Source organism: Nomascus leucogenys, chromosome 8, assembly GCF_006542625.1.
Source record: "Nomascus leucogenys isolate Asia chromosome 8, Asia_NLE_v1, whole genome shotgun sequence".
In the NCBI taxonomy this organism is placed as follows: Eukaryota; Metazoa; Chordata; class Mammalia; order Primates; family Hylobatidae; genus Nomascus; species Nomascus leucogenys.
In genome coordinates, this window is record NC_044388.1 from 30,309,685 (window position 1) to 30,324,271 (window position 14,587).

General features: G+C 45.3%; 1 protein-coding gene across 1 annotated transcript in view; it reads left to right on the top strand.

Moving 5' to 3' along the window:
• The window catches only part of DOCK5 (dedicator of cytokinesis 5), a 234,068-nt gene that overhangs the window by 192,848 nt on the left and 26,633 nt on the right, over window positions 1-14,587 (top strand). Inside the window, exons 38-41 of the mRNA XM_030816990.1 lie at window positions 1,258-1,377; window positions 4,294-4,383; window positions 6,622-6,726; window positions 14,353-14,494. Of these exons, the coding sequence (XP_030672850.1) occupies window positions 1,258-1,377; window positions 4,294-4,383; window positions 6,622-6,726; window positions 14,353-14,494 (457 nt within the window). The remainder of the gene's footprint in view (window positions 1-1,257; window positions 1,378-4,293; window positions 4,384-6,621; window positions 6,727-14,352; window positions 14,495-14,587) is intronic.

Genomic DNA, 14,587 nt, shown 5'->3' on the forward strand with positions numbered 1-14,587 from the left:
AGATGGCGCCACTGTACTCCAGCCTGGGTGACAGAGCAAGACTCTGTCTCAAAAAAAAAACAAAAAACAAAAAAAACTTACTGTATATAGCTTAGAAAGTGAGGCTTGTTGACTGTGGATTTTGCCATTGCATGATCAGAAAGAAATCCCCAGTGTCTGTAACTGTAGGTCTTTTCATTTGGGCAATGCAGGAAGTTAAACTCTCCTATCCTGGTATAAGATATGAGGTGTGAATGCAGCTTCCCCCCCCCCCCAGATTGCTATTCAATAGAGATGCTATTTGTTAAGTATAGTTCACCTTTTGCTTATTGGTATAAGATCCCATCTTTATTACTAAATTCTTATTTTAGGGGGAGGGAATCTCTTTCTAGATTGTATATGCTTTTACTTGGGTCTCTGTCTGTTCATGTACCAGTACCATACTGTATTAATTATTAATTCTTAATAGTGCGTTTTATGACCTGGTAGTTACTCTTGATTGCTCTTCTTTTTCAGAGTTTTCCTACCTATTCCTTTTTGTTTATTTTTCCATATGGACTTTGGAAAGATGAAATTTAAAAATTAATTTAGTGAGAATTTACATGTTAATGAAATAGAATTTTCTTATCCAAAAGCATGGTATGACTTTCCATTTGTTTTGAGTCTGCTTTTGTGCCCTTCAATGGCGTGTGAAAGTTTTCTGCATATAAGTCTTGCATATTCCTTGTAATGTTCACTCTTAGAAATGTTCTTTTTGGACTTATTTTTGTTTGGTTCCATTCCTCTATTTTGTATATTTAGTCTCCGTGTATCTGAAATCTACTTTATTCCAAGTATATTAATTGTTTTTCCTGCTGCGTAACTTAATTCTCTTACTGCGTGTCACAGTTTCTTCATCAACTGCCTCGTATTGTGAGGAATACAACCATAATGTTTGCAAATTGTGACAGTTTTACCTCTTCCTATTTATTTTTATACTCCTAATTTTTTCCTTTTATCTGACTGTGTTACTGATGCCCCAGTACAACGATAGTTATGTCAGTTAGCAACCTTGCTTTGTCACTGGCATTTTGGGGGTATGCTGTGAGTGCTCATCCATTTGGCATGCTACTTGTTTTGGAGCTGGCATGTATATATGTGTGTTTATGTAACTTTTGTGTTTAATACATAATCTAAAATACAAAATCAATGAGTCAAATACATATACAATATTTTATTGATGTTGGGGGGGCTGAATATTTGTTGTATTAACCGTGTGTCACTTTTCTTCCTTTTCAGTGGTCTGACAAGCCCTGTGTGCCTCATTTGCTTCAGAGAGACAGTTACTATGTTTATACCCAGCAAGAGCTTAAAGAGAAGCTGTATCAAGAAATCATATCATATTTTGACAAAGGCAAAGTGAGTATTGGATTGTTTTTGTACTAGGGGGATGAGGAAAATGACCGCAGTATTGCAGTACAATTCTGATGCTCACCACTTGGAGTTAGCACCAACTACCCAGGTTCAGAGCATCATTTCCAATGAGACTGCCCCCACTTCTGATGCCGTCTGCAAGTTTGGGGGTCCCCAGTCCATTCACAGTTCTGGGCAACTGGCTATACATCTGGGGGGCTTCCACTGCCCCCTCAGGTTTCATAGTCTGCTAGAACAACCAACAGAACACAGTGAAGTGCTGTATCTAACAATTCTAGTTTCAACAGGAAGGATGTAAACTGGGGCCAGCCAAATGAAGGGACCCATAGGGAACAGTCTGGGAGAATCTCAAGCATGGGGCTTCTGTGTCTTCCCCCTGTGAACTTGGGGCACCTTCCCAGCAAATCAGTGTTGTCTTCAATCAGGAAGCTCACCCAAGCCATGGGTCTACAGAGTTTTTATTGGGGTTTCTTTTCTTTTCTTTCTTTTTTTTTTTTTTTTTTTGGTAAATATGGGATCTCACCAGTTGCCCAGGCTGGTCTAGAACCTAGAACTCCTGGGCTCCAGTGATCCTCCTGCATTGGCCTCCCAAAGTGCCGAGATTACAGGCATGAGCCACTGTGGGGTTTCATTATACAGGCAGGATTGAATGAATCATTACCTACACAATGAACTTGATCTTTAGCCTTCCTTTTGTCCCTGGAGATTGGGCTGATGTCACATGGCTCACAGCCCTAACCTTCTAGTCACATGGTTAGTATTTCTGGCATGGCAGCCCCCATCCTGAGACTAGGAGACCACCATGAGTCACCTCATTAGCATAGATTTCAGTGTGATCCTGGGGTGGGGGCACCAGGAATAACAAAGACACTCTTATTATTTGAGAAATTCTAAGAAAATTCACTGGAACTCAGGAGCAAGACCAGATACATGATTTAATATACAACAATAACTCACAACTACTGTTTATTCTTCCCTTGTGTATTCTTGAATTCTGAGATTTCAGAGGGGGACAGATTTTGCAAACAATGATTTTAAAAGATTTAATTTTGAAGTGTTTCACCGTGGCTTGTGGGCTCTGCACACATTCCCTCAGCAGCCAGAAATGATGGAACATAGCACCTTGTGAACAGGAATGAAGCAGGAGGTGACCTGATGCTGCGAGTTGAATAGTATCTGTCTAAGAGACAGCTCATGAAATACCAAAGGGATTAGAAGGCTCAATCTGGGCTGCTAGCCTCAGAGACTGAGGACGTGCTTTAGCCTGTAACTTACATGGTTATACATGCTCGGAGGCATTTCCTAAAACTCATCCACAAAGTAGGGAAATCAGTGCCCTGCATCGAAATACAGTTTACCAAATTCCACACTATTGGGGGAACCTACCCCCAATATTTCAACATAGGTTCTTTCTATTTTCTGTAAGTGTCGGCCAGCTGAGAAATAAAGAGAAAAAGTACAAAGAGAGGAATTTTACAGCTGGGCCACCAGGGGTGACATCACATATTGGTAGGACCGTCATGCCCACCTGAGCCACAAAACCAGCAAGTTTTTATTAAGGATTTCAAAAGGGGAGGGGGTGTGCCAACAGGGAGTAGGTCACATGCGTCAAGGGGCAAAAAGCAGAGCAAAGATCACATACTTCTGAGGAAACAGGACAAAGGGCAAAAGGCAGAAGCTCCTGATAAGGGTCTATGTTCAGCGGTGCACGTATTGTCTTGATAAACATCTTAACAGAAAACAAGGTTTGAGAGCAGAGAACCGGTCTGACGAAAAATTTACCAGAGTGGAGTTTCCCAACCCTAATAAACCTGAGGGTACTGCAGGAGACTGTTTATTCTTCCTTATCTCAACTGCATAGGACAGACATTCCCAGAATGGCCATTTATAGACCTCCCTCAAGGAATACATTCCTTTCCCAGGGTCTTAATATTAATATTCCTTGCTAGGAAAAGAATTTAGCGATATCTCTCCTACTTGCACGTCCGTTTATAGGCTCTCTGCAAGAAGAAAAATATGGCTCTTTTTGCCTGACTCTGCAGACAGTCAGACCTTATGGTTGTCTTCCCTTGTTCCCGAAAAATCGCTGTTATTCTGTTCTTTTTCAAGGTGCACTGATGTCATATTGTTCAAACACACGTTTTACAATCAATTTGTACAGTTAACACAATTATCATAGTGGTCCTGAGGTGACGTACATCCTCAGCTTACGAGGATAACAGGATTAAGAGATTAAAGTAAGACAGGCGTAAGAAATTATTAAAGTATTATTTGGGAACTGATAAATGTCCATGAAATCTTCACAATTTATGTTCCTCTGTCACGGCTGCAGCCGGTCCCTCCATTTGGGGTCCTTGACTTCCTGCAACACCACACAACAGTACTGTTAGCCTTTTTCCATCTCCACAAACAACATCACTACACCTACACACACACACCCGTACACACACCCGTACACACACTGACACACACACACACACACACACACACACACACACACTTCAGAAACAAAGTCCCACAGAAGCTTCCCTTCCCCCTCCAACAAGACTTGCATGCTCTCCAAACCTAGGCTGGCAGAGCTTCCTCTCTACTTTCAAGTGCTGTAGGTGCTTTACCTGTTAAATGCAGTATAGCTTTTTTGGGGGACACATGGTATTTATTCTTAATGTCCTTGCAAACAGAACTACAGAAGATGCCCCTGGCAAACCTGCCAATATACACTGTCTTTATGATGTCAGGAAATGAAGGTTTCACTGATCTAAGGGATAAAGCAAGTGAGGAATATCTACCGAAACTCAATCCCCCAGACCACTTATTCCCAGTGACTCACCAGTGGCTTTTGCCACGGAATCAATGACTGGCTTGTTCTCCACTTTTAACCCTACTTTCCTTTTTCTGAAGATGTGGGAGAAGGCCATCAAACTGAGCAAAGAGTTGGCTGAGACTTACGAAAGCAAAGTATTTGACTACGAGGGCCTTGGCAACCTCCTGGTGAGTCTGGGTCAAAATATGTTAGGCCTCTGACAGGGTTGCTACAATTAGTGCTCTTGAAAATGTTTCTGTAAGTTGAAAGTCAGGATGAATGGTGTTTTTTTACAATGGAAAAGTCAACTTTGCTTGAAATGAGAATGAAAAAAGATGTAGTCCAAAGGCTCTGATCAGTATTTCTGCCAAATATCCTTCAGAGAAGGTTCAGGACATCTCTGGAAGTGGAGTGGGGTTGCCTCGACAGTGTGATGGAATATCGAGTTTCAGATAATAGTGACTCGCCTTCCAAACCCCTCAGGATGTCCGTCTGCAGCTCTCTCATTCTTCCTAAAGCCATTTTTCTTTCTGTGGACCCTCCATATTCCCAGCCATCAGTAAAGCAAACAAAAATGAATATCCAGTGTTAGGCAGCCACCATTCTGAAAGGTCAGTGGAGGCAGCCACCATTCTGAAAGGTCAGTGGAGGCAGCCACCATTCTGAATGCCCAGTGGAGGCAGCCACCATTCTGAATGCCCAGTGGAGGCAGCGCCATTCCGAATGCCTAGTGGAAGGCAGCCACCATTCTAAATGCCCCAGCGGTAGGCAGCCACCATTCTGAATGGCCATTGGAAGGCAGCCACCATTCCAAATGCCCAGTGGTAGACAACTACTCTTCTGAATGCTCAATAGAAGGCAGCCACCATTCTGAATGCCTGATAGTAGGCAGCCACCATTCTGAATGCCCCATGGTAGGCAACCACAATATTTAATAATTTTTAGTAGAGGAGTTAAAAAAGATCAGGTCACCCATAGTCATGAAATGATCATTTATTTGAGGAGTTGGGTGTCAAGATCACTTTGTAAAAAGTTTACCGGTGTACTATTACCAGCCCCTGGCTTCACATGCAAAAAACTCCACATATTAATTTCATCAACTGAGCTGGGCGCGGTGGCTCATACCTGTAATCTCAGAACTTTGGGAGGCCAAGGCAGATGGATCGCTTGAGCCTAGGACTTCCAGACAAGTCTGAGCAACATAGTAAGACACCATCTCCACAAAAAATATAACAAATTAGCTGGGTGTGTTGGCACCTTCCTCTAGTCCCAGCTACTTTTGGGAGGCTGAAGTGGGAGGATCACCTGAGCCTGAGAGGTCAAGGCTGCAGTGAACTGTAATCATGCTACTGCACTCCAGCCTGGGCAACAGAATGAGACCCTGTCTCAAAAAAAAAAAAATTTCATCAACTGAACTGAGCTGAAATATTAGTAATATTAACGTGTTACATACCAGTCTAAGAAAATAGTATTCTGAGGAGACCATCATCTAGATAGAAGAGTAATGGCATGCTAACTATTGTGGGGGAGGGGGTTCAGGTCATTTCTCAAAGCTGTCCATGTCTGGCTGGCTATTTTGCTTTCTTTAAGGCCGACCTTGTGAGCCAAAGCTAGAAAGCCCCTCATCTTGTGAAGAATTAAAGATAGAGGTGGTAGCAGATACTGAAAAACAGAACATCACCACCACCTTCTGGGCACTTATAATTTACCAGACACTTTCATCCAAACCACCTGCATGAACTGCACAGTCCTTCTTTTTAAAAATGTTCTTTATTTTATTATTATTTTTTCAAAACAGCGTCTCACTCTGTCACCCAGGCTGGAGTGTAGTGGTGCAGTCATAGCTCACTGCAGCCTTGAACTCCTGGGCTCAAGACATCTTCCTGCCTCAGCTGCTGGCTAATTTTTAAATTTTTTGTAGAGATGGAGTCTCACTGTATTGCCCAAGCTGGTCTCAAACTTCTAGCCTCAAGCAATCCTCCCACCTCCGCCTCCCAACGTGCAAGGATTATAGGCGTGAGCCACTGTGCCTGGCCTTGGAAGGTTCTTTATCTTCTCCCATGGGTGTCTGGTTAAGTGCAGCCACCTTCTGTGAATCTCAGAATGCACTTTTTAACCTTTTATAGGTCCTAAGCCCACTTTGAGAAATTGCTGAAAGTTGTGCACTGCCCCGTTACGCAGAATTCCAACGTGCACACGCTTCTGCATACACCCTCAGGGAGTCACAGCCCTCCAACATCCATTCATGGAGCCCAGGCCCAAAACCTGTGATCCGAGAACAGGATAACCCTTTTCTGCCCATAGGGTGTTTTCCAAAGACCTTTCATTGCTCTGGGTTACATGGGAAACAACAAAACAGTCTGACTTTTTCCCCCCCAACTGTGTCCTTATAACCTCCCCTTGGAATGTCTTGTTTTGTTTTCCAGAAAAAAAGGGCCTCGTTTTATGAGAACATCATTAAAGCAATGAGGCCTCAGCCGGAATACTTTGCTGTTGGATACTATGGACAGGGCTTTCCTTCTTTCCTACGGGTAAGAAACTTGATGGTGGTCTCCCAGGCCATTAGGAGGAGGGAAGAGACTCATTTCTTTCCCAGATGGGCAACAGTGTGTTAGCAGCTGTCGACCCGTGTTCTCGCTGTGGGAGGTAGGGGAGGGAAACCACTTCCTGAGCGGCCGGCCTCTTTTCACCCCACACCCCCGGACACCCCTGGTGTTCTGGCAGGTCTTTTGTGAAACGACTTTTCCCAGGTGCAGTGAAAAAGGGAAAAACAGAACCATCCCCCGCACTCTTCAGCTGCTACAGGTCACGCTGGGGAAAAGTGTGGACTGATGTATTTCGTTGTTTACTGTGTTTCTAGCCAGAGCTAATTTGAAAGTAGGTATCCCAAGAACCAGACTGCAAGAGTCTCCCAAAATAAAACATTTTATTATAATAATAATGACAAGGATGGTATTTTTCTTCCATCTCAAAATTGTCTATAATGCGATATTCATTTTATAGTTTAATAAAAATTCTTATCTCTTATGAAAAGTTTATTTTAGAGCTGAGCTTTGCTTAAACCTTTATTGTCCATCTACTTTCTCCTAATTTTAAAACAAGTGATAAAGCAAGCAATTTACATTCTTAACAGTGGCCAATGAGACAGTTTATTCATTCAGTCAGTAAATATTTATTGAGCATCTCCTCTGTGCCAGGCATAGAGAAGGCATTAGAAAGATCTTGCTGATTACAGTCAAACATAGTCCCTACCCTCATGGATTTTACAACCTAAACTCATGAGGGGAGATTTTAATCACACACGAATGTAAAATTTAATCTGCATGTCAGACGCAGTGGCTCACGCCTATAATCCCAGCACTTTGGGAGGCTGAGGCAGGCGGATCACTTGAGGTCAGGGGTTTGAGACCAGTGTGATCAACGTGCTGAAACACCGTCCCTACTAAAAGTACAAAAATTAGCTGGGCATGGTGGTGCATGCCTGTAATCTCAGCTACTCAGGAGGCTGAGGCAGGGGAATTGCTTGAACCCAGGAGGTGGAGGTTGCATTCAGCTGAGATCACACCACTGCACTCCAGCCTAGGTGACAGAGCAAGACTCCATCTGAAAAATAAATAAATAACTGTAACCAAGAAAGATGCCCTGTGCTATAAGAATCTAACCAGGAAATATTTACCCAAGTGAAATAGAAACTTACCCTTTTACAAAAAATGTACAGGAATATTTATAGCAGCTTTAATCATAGTCACCAAAGACAGGATCCAATCCAAGCATTCCTGAACTGGTGATGGGGTAAACAAACTTCAGTGTATCCACACAACAGCATACTGCAGCAGCCAAAAGCAGTCAGCTCCTGATACACACAACTGCAGGCATGATTCCCACATGCATCTTGCTAGGTAAGAGAAGTTAGACTTAAAAGGCTGCATACTCTGGTTTTATTTATATTAAATTCTTGCCAAGGCAACGCTTCCTATCAGTACAGAAAATAGATCAGTGGTTGCTGGTCAGGGGGAGGTTGGCTGTAAAAGGGCCTGGGGAAATTTTTGGTGGCAATGAAACTGTTCTGTATCTTGATTGTGGTCCTGGTTATGTTTGTCGAAACTCACAGAATTTTACACTAAAAGGGGTCCATTTTACTGTATGTAGATTATGTCTTAATATTATTATTTATTTATTTAATTAATTAATTTATTTTTTTGAGACAATGTCTTATTCTGTCACCCAGGATGAAGTACAGTGGTGGAATCTCGGCTCACTGCAACCTCCGCCTTCTGGGTTCAAGTGATTCTCGTGCCTCAGCCTCCCAAGTATCAGGGATTACAGGCGTGCACGACCAGGCCCAGCTAATTTTTGTATTTTAGTAGAGATGGGGTTTCACCATGTTGGCCAGGCTGATCTCGAACTCCTGACCTCAGTTGATCCCCCTGCCTCGGCCTCCCAAAGTTTTGGAATTACAGGCATGAGCCACCGCGCCCTGCCTATGTCTTAATAAAAAAAAAAAAGAATCAGGACCTGGCACAGTGGCTCACACCTGTAATCCCAGCTACTTGGGAAGCTGAGGTAGGATAATCACTTGAGCCTGGGAGGCAGAAGTTGCAATGAGCTGAGATGGTGCCACTGCACTCCAGCCTGGGCAACAGAGCCAGACTCCATCTCAAAATAAAAAAAATCAGGAAAGACTTCCAGGGATCCTCTGTTTCAGCTGCAACCTGAAAGGTAAGCTGGGAGTGGAGCAGGTAAAGGGGGTAGGAATAAGCATTGCAGGCAGAGGAAGCATCAGGCAAGAGCAGGGCAGTGCCTTGAAAGGAAGGGCCAGTGTGGCAGGCACAGAGAGAGCTGGGGTGCCAGCGGGGAGGCGGGGAGCCCTGGAAGAGCCTGCATGGCCTTGGGGTTTCCTGGGGTGTTCTGTCTGCATCCTGAGAGCAGTGGGAGCTGCTGCAGACTTTTCGTGTTGGAAAGGTCATCTGGCTTTTGTCTCCATGGTCATCCATGGAGAATGGATGGGAGGTGCTGCAGATAAACCACTAAGAGACCATTGCAGATGTTCAGAAAAGAGATGACAGGCTAGACTCGGGATGTGGGGGTGGTGGCTTTAGAGAGAAGCAGAAAGACTAGAGTGGTGGAGATGAGGTCACAGCCATCTGATGATTGTTGGGCTGTGTGGGTGAGGAAGCGAGAGTTGTCAAGAATGATTTCTGGGCTTCTGGCCTGCATCATTGGAGGGGGTAGTTGAACCATTTACTCGGACAGCAGGACCGGAAAAGGCCAGAGTCACGCAGGAGAGAATGAATTTATTCCTTGAGTAAATATTTATTAAACTCCTACCATATACTTGGCTCTAATATAGGCATGGGAGCAGAGTCAATACAAACCAAAATCTTGAAATTATCAAGCTTATGTTCCAGCTTGGAGAGATCAAAAAATGAGATAAACCAATAAACTATTTAGTATGAGAGATGGCCTAGAACACTGCCTCCTACAGTGTAGCTACTCCGTAAGTATCATGGAGAAAAGGACTTACGGAAGGGGACTAGAGAGGCAGGTGTTGGGGATGGAGTTACAATTTTAAATAGAGTAAACAAGAAACACTTCAGAAAGAAAATGGCATTTTTGCAAAAACCAGAAAAAAAGTTAAAGAATAAGCCATGCAGCTATCAAGAGGATGAGCAAAGGTCCCAGACCTTGAGAATAGCAGGTTCAAAAGCTATGAGGCTGCAGTAGTGTGTACAAGAGGTTGTATAGGAGAATGGGGTGGGTGGCTGTGGGTACCAGATAGCAGAGGGCCTCCCAGGGCTTTCTAAAGTGTTTGCAAAAGTTTGGTTTTGCACGTACTCAAGGGAAGGTAGATTTGGAACATCCAAAAGGCACAAGTGAACCATTAGCTGTATAGGTGTGGAACTCAAGTGAAGTTACAGACAGGAGAGAAAAGTTGGTGAGTTACTTACGTGGAGTTAAAATAACTGTGGTTGGGGATGAGATGGACCAGGCAGAGGAAAGAGAATAAAGAGTGGAAGGTCTGAGGCCAAGCATGGTGACTCATGCCTATAATCCCAGCACTGGTAGGCCAAGGCAGGAGGCTTGCTTGAGCCCAGGAGTTTGAGACCAGCAGTTCGAGGCCAGCCTGGGCATCACAGCATGACCCCATTTCTACAAAAAAAATTTTTAAAAATTAGCCAGGCAGGGTAGCATTGTGTCCAGAATTGGTGGGTTCTTGGTCTCACTGACTTCAAGAATGAAGCTGTGGACCCTCACGGTGAGTGTTACAGTTCTAAAGGCCGTGTGTCCGGAGTTTTTTCCTTCTGATGTTCAGATGTGTTCGGAGTTTCTTCCTTCTGGCGGGTTTGTGGTCTCGCTGGCTCTGAGTGTTATAGCTCTTAAGGCGGCGCGTCTGGAGTTGTTTGTTCCTCCCGGTGGGCTCGTGGTCTCGCTGGCTTCAGGAGTGAAGCTGCAGACCTTCGCGGTGAGTGTTACAGCTCATAAAGGCAGTGTGGACCCAAAGAGTGAGCAGTAGCAAGATTTATTGCAAAGAGCGAAAGAACAAAGCTCCCACAGTGTGGAAGGGGACCCGAGCGGGTTGCCACTGCTGGCTCCCGCAGCCTGCTTTTATTCTCTTATCTGGCCCCACCCACGTCCTGCTGATTGGTAGAGCCGAGTGGTCTGTTTCGACAGGGCGCTGATTGGTGCGTTTACCATCCCTGAGCTAGACACAAAGGTTCTCCACCTCCCCACTAGATTAGCTAGATACAGAGTGTGGACACAAAGGTTCTCCAAGGCCCCACCAGAGCAGCCAGACACAGAGTGTCGATTGGTGCATCCACAAACCTTGAGCTATACACAGGGTGCTGATTGGTGTGTTTACAATCCCTGAGCTAGATAAAGGTTCTCCACGTCTCCACCAGACTCAGGAGCCCAGCTGGCTTCACCCAGTGGATCCCGCACCAGGGCTGCAGGTGGAGCTGCCTGCCAGTCCCACGCCGTGCGCTCGTACTCCTCAGCCCTTGGGTGGTTGATGGGACTGGGCGCTGTGGAGCAGGGGGTGGCGCTTGTCGGGGAGGCTCAGGCCGCACAGGAGGGAGTGGGAGGCTCAGGCATGGCGGGCTGCAGGTCCCCAGCCCTGCCCGCGGGGAGGTAGCTAAGGTCCGGTGAGAAATCGAGCGCAGTGCTGGTGGGCTGGCACTGCTGGGGGACCCAGTACACCCTCCGCAGCTGCTGGCCTGGGTGCTAAGCCCCTCATTGCCCAGGGCTGGCAGGGCCGGCCGGCTGCTCCGAGTGGGGGGGCCCGCCAAGCCCACGCCCACCTGGAACTCCAGCTGGCCCGCAACGCAGCCCCGGTTCCTGCTCGCGCCTCTCCCTCCACACCTCTCTGCAAGCTGAGGGAGCCGGCTCCCGCCATGGCCAGCCCAGAAAGGGGCTCCCATAGTACAGCGGTGGGCTGAAGGGCTCCTCAAATGCCGCCAAAATGGGAGCCCAGGCAGAGGAGGCGCCGAGAGCAAGCGAGGGCTGTGAGGACTGCCAGCACACTGTTACCTCTCAGCATGTGCTGTGGTCCTAGCTACTCAGTAGGCTGAGGCAGGATTGCTTGAGGATTGGAATTAGAAGCGACAGTGAGCTGTGATCAAGCCACTGCACTCCAGCCTGGATGACAGAGTGAGACCCTGTCTCAAAAAAATAAAATAAAAAATAGAGTGTAGGGGCTAAATGCATCAGGGTCTAGTGTTAGCTCAGCTTTAATCCAGGTCAACATAAAAGAACAACCCCTGCCATAGCCGTTACATATGCCTGCGTGTCGCATGAAATCAGAAATGTGACCACAGAGACAGCAGTGATTCTGTAAAATCAAGAACGCCAGACTTTCAAGTCGAAAGCATTCCAGTCTAAATCACCTGCTGAGCAAGTGTGCAATTTTGGTGAAATCACGTAATCACTGAGTCTTGGTTTTCTGATCCGTAATTTAGAAAAATAATGCCTACATCACAGGAAAGTTTTGAGAATTAAGTTAATAGCATATAGGAGTGCTTTATAAACTGTAAAGTAGTTTAGAGATGTTAACATACCTCAAGGGCGTACTGAATATAAAATCCTTAGGAGTGATATAACCTCAGTGTCGTTCTCTTCTATGGGATATTTCCCCGAATTCAGAATATTTAAAATTACATCATCCTCTCCTTCCAACCCAATGAGATCTCATTATCTCTTTTGTTTCTGTCAAGGGTACCACTGTTCCTCCTACTCCAAGACCAATGACTTTTTTTTTTTTTAAGAGACGGGGTCTCGCTCTGTCATCCAGGCTGAAATGCAGTGGTGTAATCACAGCTCCCTGCAGCCTTGACCTCCCAGGCTCAGGCAATCCTCCTGCCTCAGCCTCCTGAGGAGGTGGGATTACAGGTGCGCACCACCATGCCCAGCTAATGTTTTTATTTTTTCTTAGATACGGGGTCTCACTATGTTGCCCAGGCTCAAGACCAGTGATCTTTGAATCAGCGTCGACTCCCCTGTCTGCCTTGCCCTCCTGCCGACACCAAAGAGGCAAACACTGAATGCCATTACTTCTCTTTCTCATGCTTTTACTTTTCCTTCTTCTGCTCAGTCCAGCCTGTGAGCCTTCAGTTGGGCATAGATGCCACTGTTGGCTTACATTGCCTACACTTCTTCTTTCATCATGCGTCTCCTGCCTTCCAGAACCTCCAGTGAACGTTCCGAGTCTTTGAAACCTCTGCCTGCCATGCGAGACCATTGATTTTCTGGCCCATTCTTCCAGTCCAACCTCATTTCTTCTCCCAGAATTCTGTAATTTCCACCCCTGGGCCTGACCCTTTCCACATACCCGCCTGGCCCTTTGCACCCCTTCTCTTTACGCTTCCTTATCCCATTCATCTGTCTATGCCCATCTAAGGCCCATGTCTTCCTTGAAGCCTTCTCTTTCCAGTCGAGCTAATTCTTCCTGACCTGCTTCTCTGATTCCTTTTACAGTTATCATCTGCATCATACAACTAGCACTGTATTACACTCTGATCCTTTGCCCACCATTGTTTCGTCTGAATGATGGAATTTCAACAGGCTTGAGTCCCATAGATTTTTCCTAGCTTGGAAAAGTTTTATCATGTATTCCAAAAGATCCAGTAGTTTTTACTCCCTTCATTCGGTGTTTGCCTGGAAAGTGTAATTGCCTTCACGGTACTTACACTATCATGTTTACTTATTTATTTACTTGCTTGTTTTTTATTCTCTCCTCTAGAAGGTAAGTTCTGTTTAGAGCAAGATCACCATTGTATTCCTGTTGTCCAGCTGATCTTCTGTTTGCGCAATACATATTTTTTATATGAATGGACAAGTGATTTTCAAAGACATTTTACAAGACAACCTGGGCCCAAGTGTTGGTTAAAAATGAATCATGTGTGGGCTACCAATGCAAACTGCTCATTTCAAACATGGCTATGTTTGCACTTGCCCAGGCAACCACACCTGTGAGACAAATTACTCCCATGCCTGGGGCCTAGGAAATCTCTTTGGGAAAAAAAATGATTGAAGAGATTATATTTACAGTCTAGAGTGGAGAAAATAGTATTTAATGCAGTGATTTTCTATTAGACTTTCAGGATTGGCTGGGGACTGTGGTACATTGCTTCTGTTCTCTGTCACTCTGTTTCTGTGCCAGAAGACACATTGTTTCTCCTCATTCTCTTAGGCAGTGCCGTTTAACTGCTTGTCCACAAATTGTTGCTGGATCGTGATGAGATCGATTAGGAGTTTATACCTCAGTGTAAATTAATGCACTTCCTTCCTTCCTTAAGAATGTCTTGCCATGAAAATATCAGCATGCCTGGTGATGTCATTGATTTAAATGAGGGCACAAGTTCCTTATTTCCTTGCAGATGGGTCCAGGCTGTTTGCCGACTGGCCATGGTCCTTGGGCCACACTGGAAGAAGCACTGGGCTAAGTATTTTTTATGCCTGTGATTTAACTTCTCCAATAAACCGCAGCTCTTGTAAGAGATGACGGTTGCTGTTGGGCACGGACTAGATATTCAATGAGAACTTGATGGTGTGGATTGAACGTTGGCTGGGGAGTGCAATGGCTCCCTCAGTACCTGGAACTCCAGTTGCCTCTCCACTCTTCCTATTTAATGACTTCCCTTGCTGTCTGTCACTTGCAGAATAAAATCTTCATCTATCGGGGAAAGGAGTATGAGAGGCGAGAGGACTTCAGCCTGAGGTTGCTAACCCAGTTCCCCAATGCGGAGAAGATGACCAGTACCACGCCTCCTGGGGAAGACATCAAGTCCTCCCCAAAGCAGTGTATCCTTCCCAGGTGGAATATGGCCCCGAGGCTCTTATGGCTGTGCACAGCCCCAGCAAAGCCAGAGAAGATAGGAGCTACAGTCCCTTCTC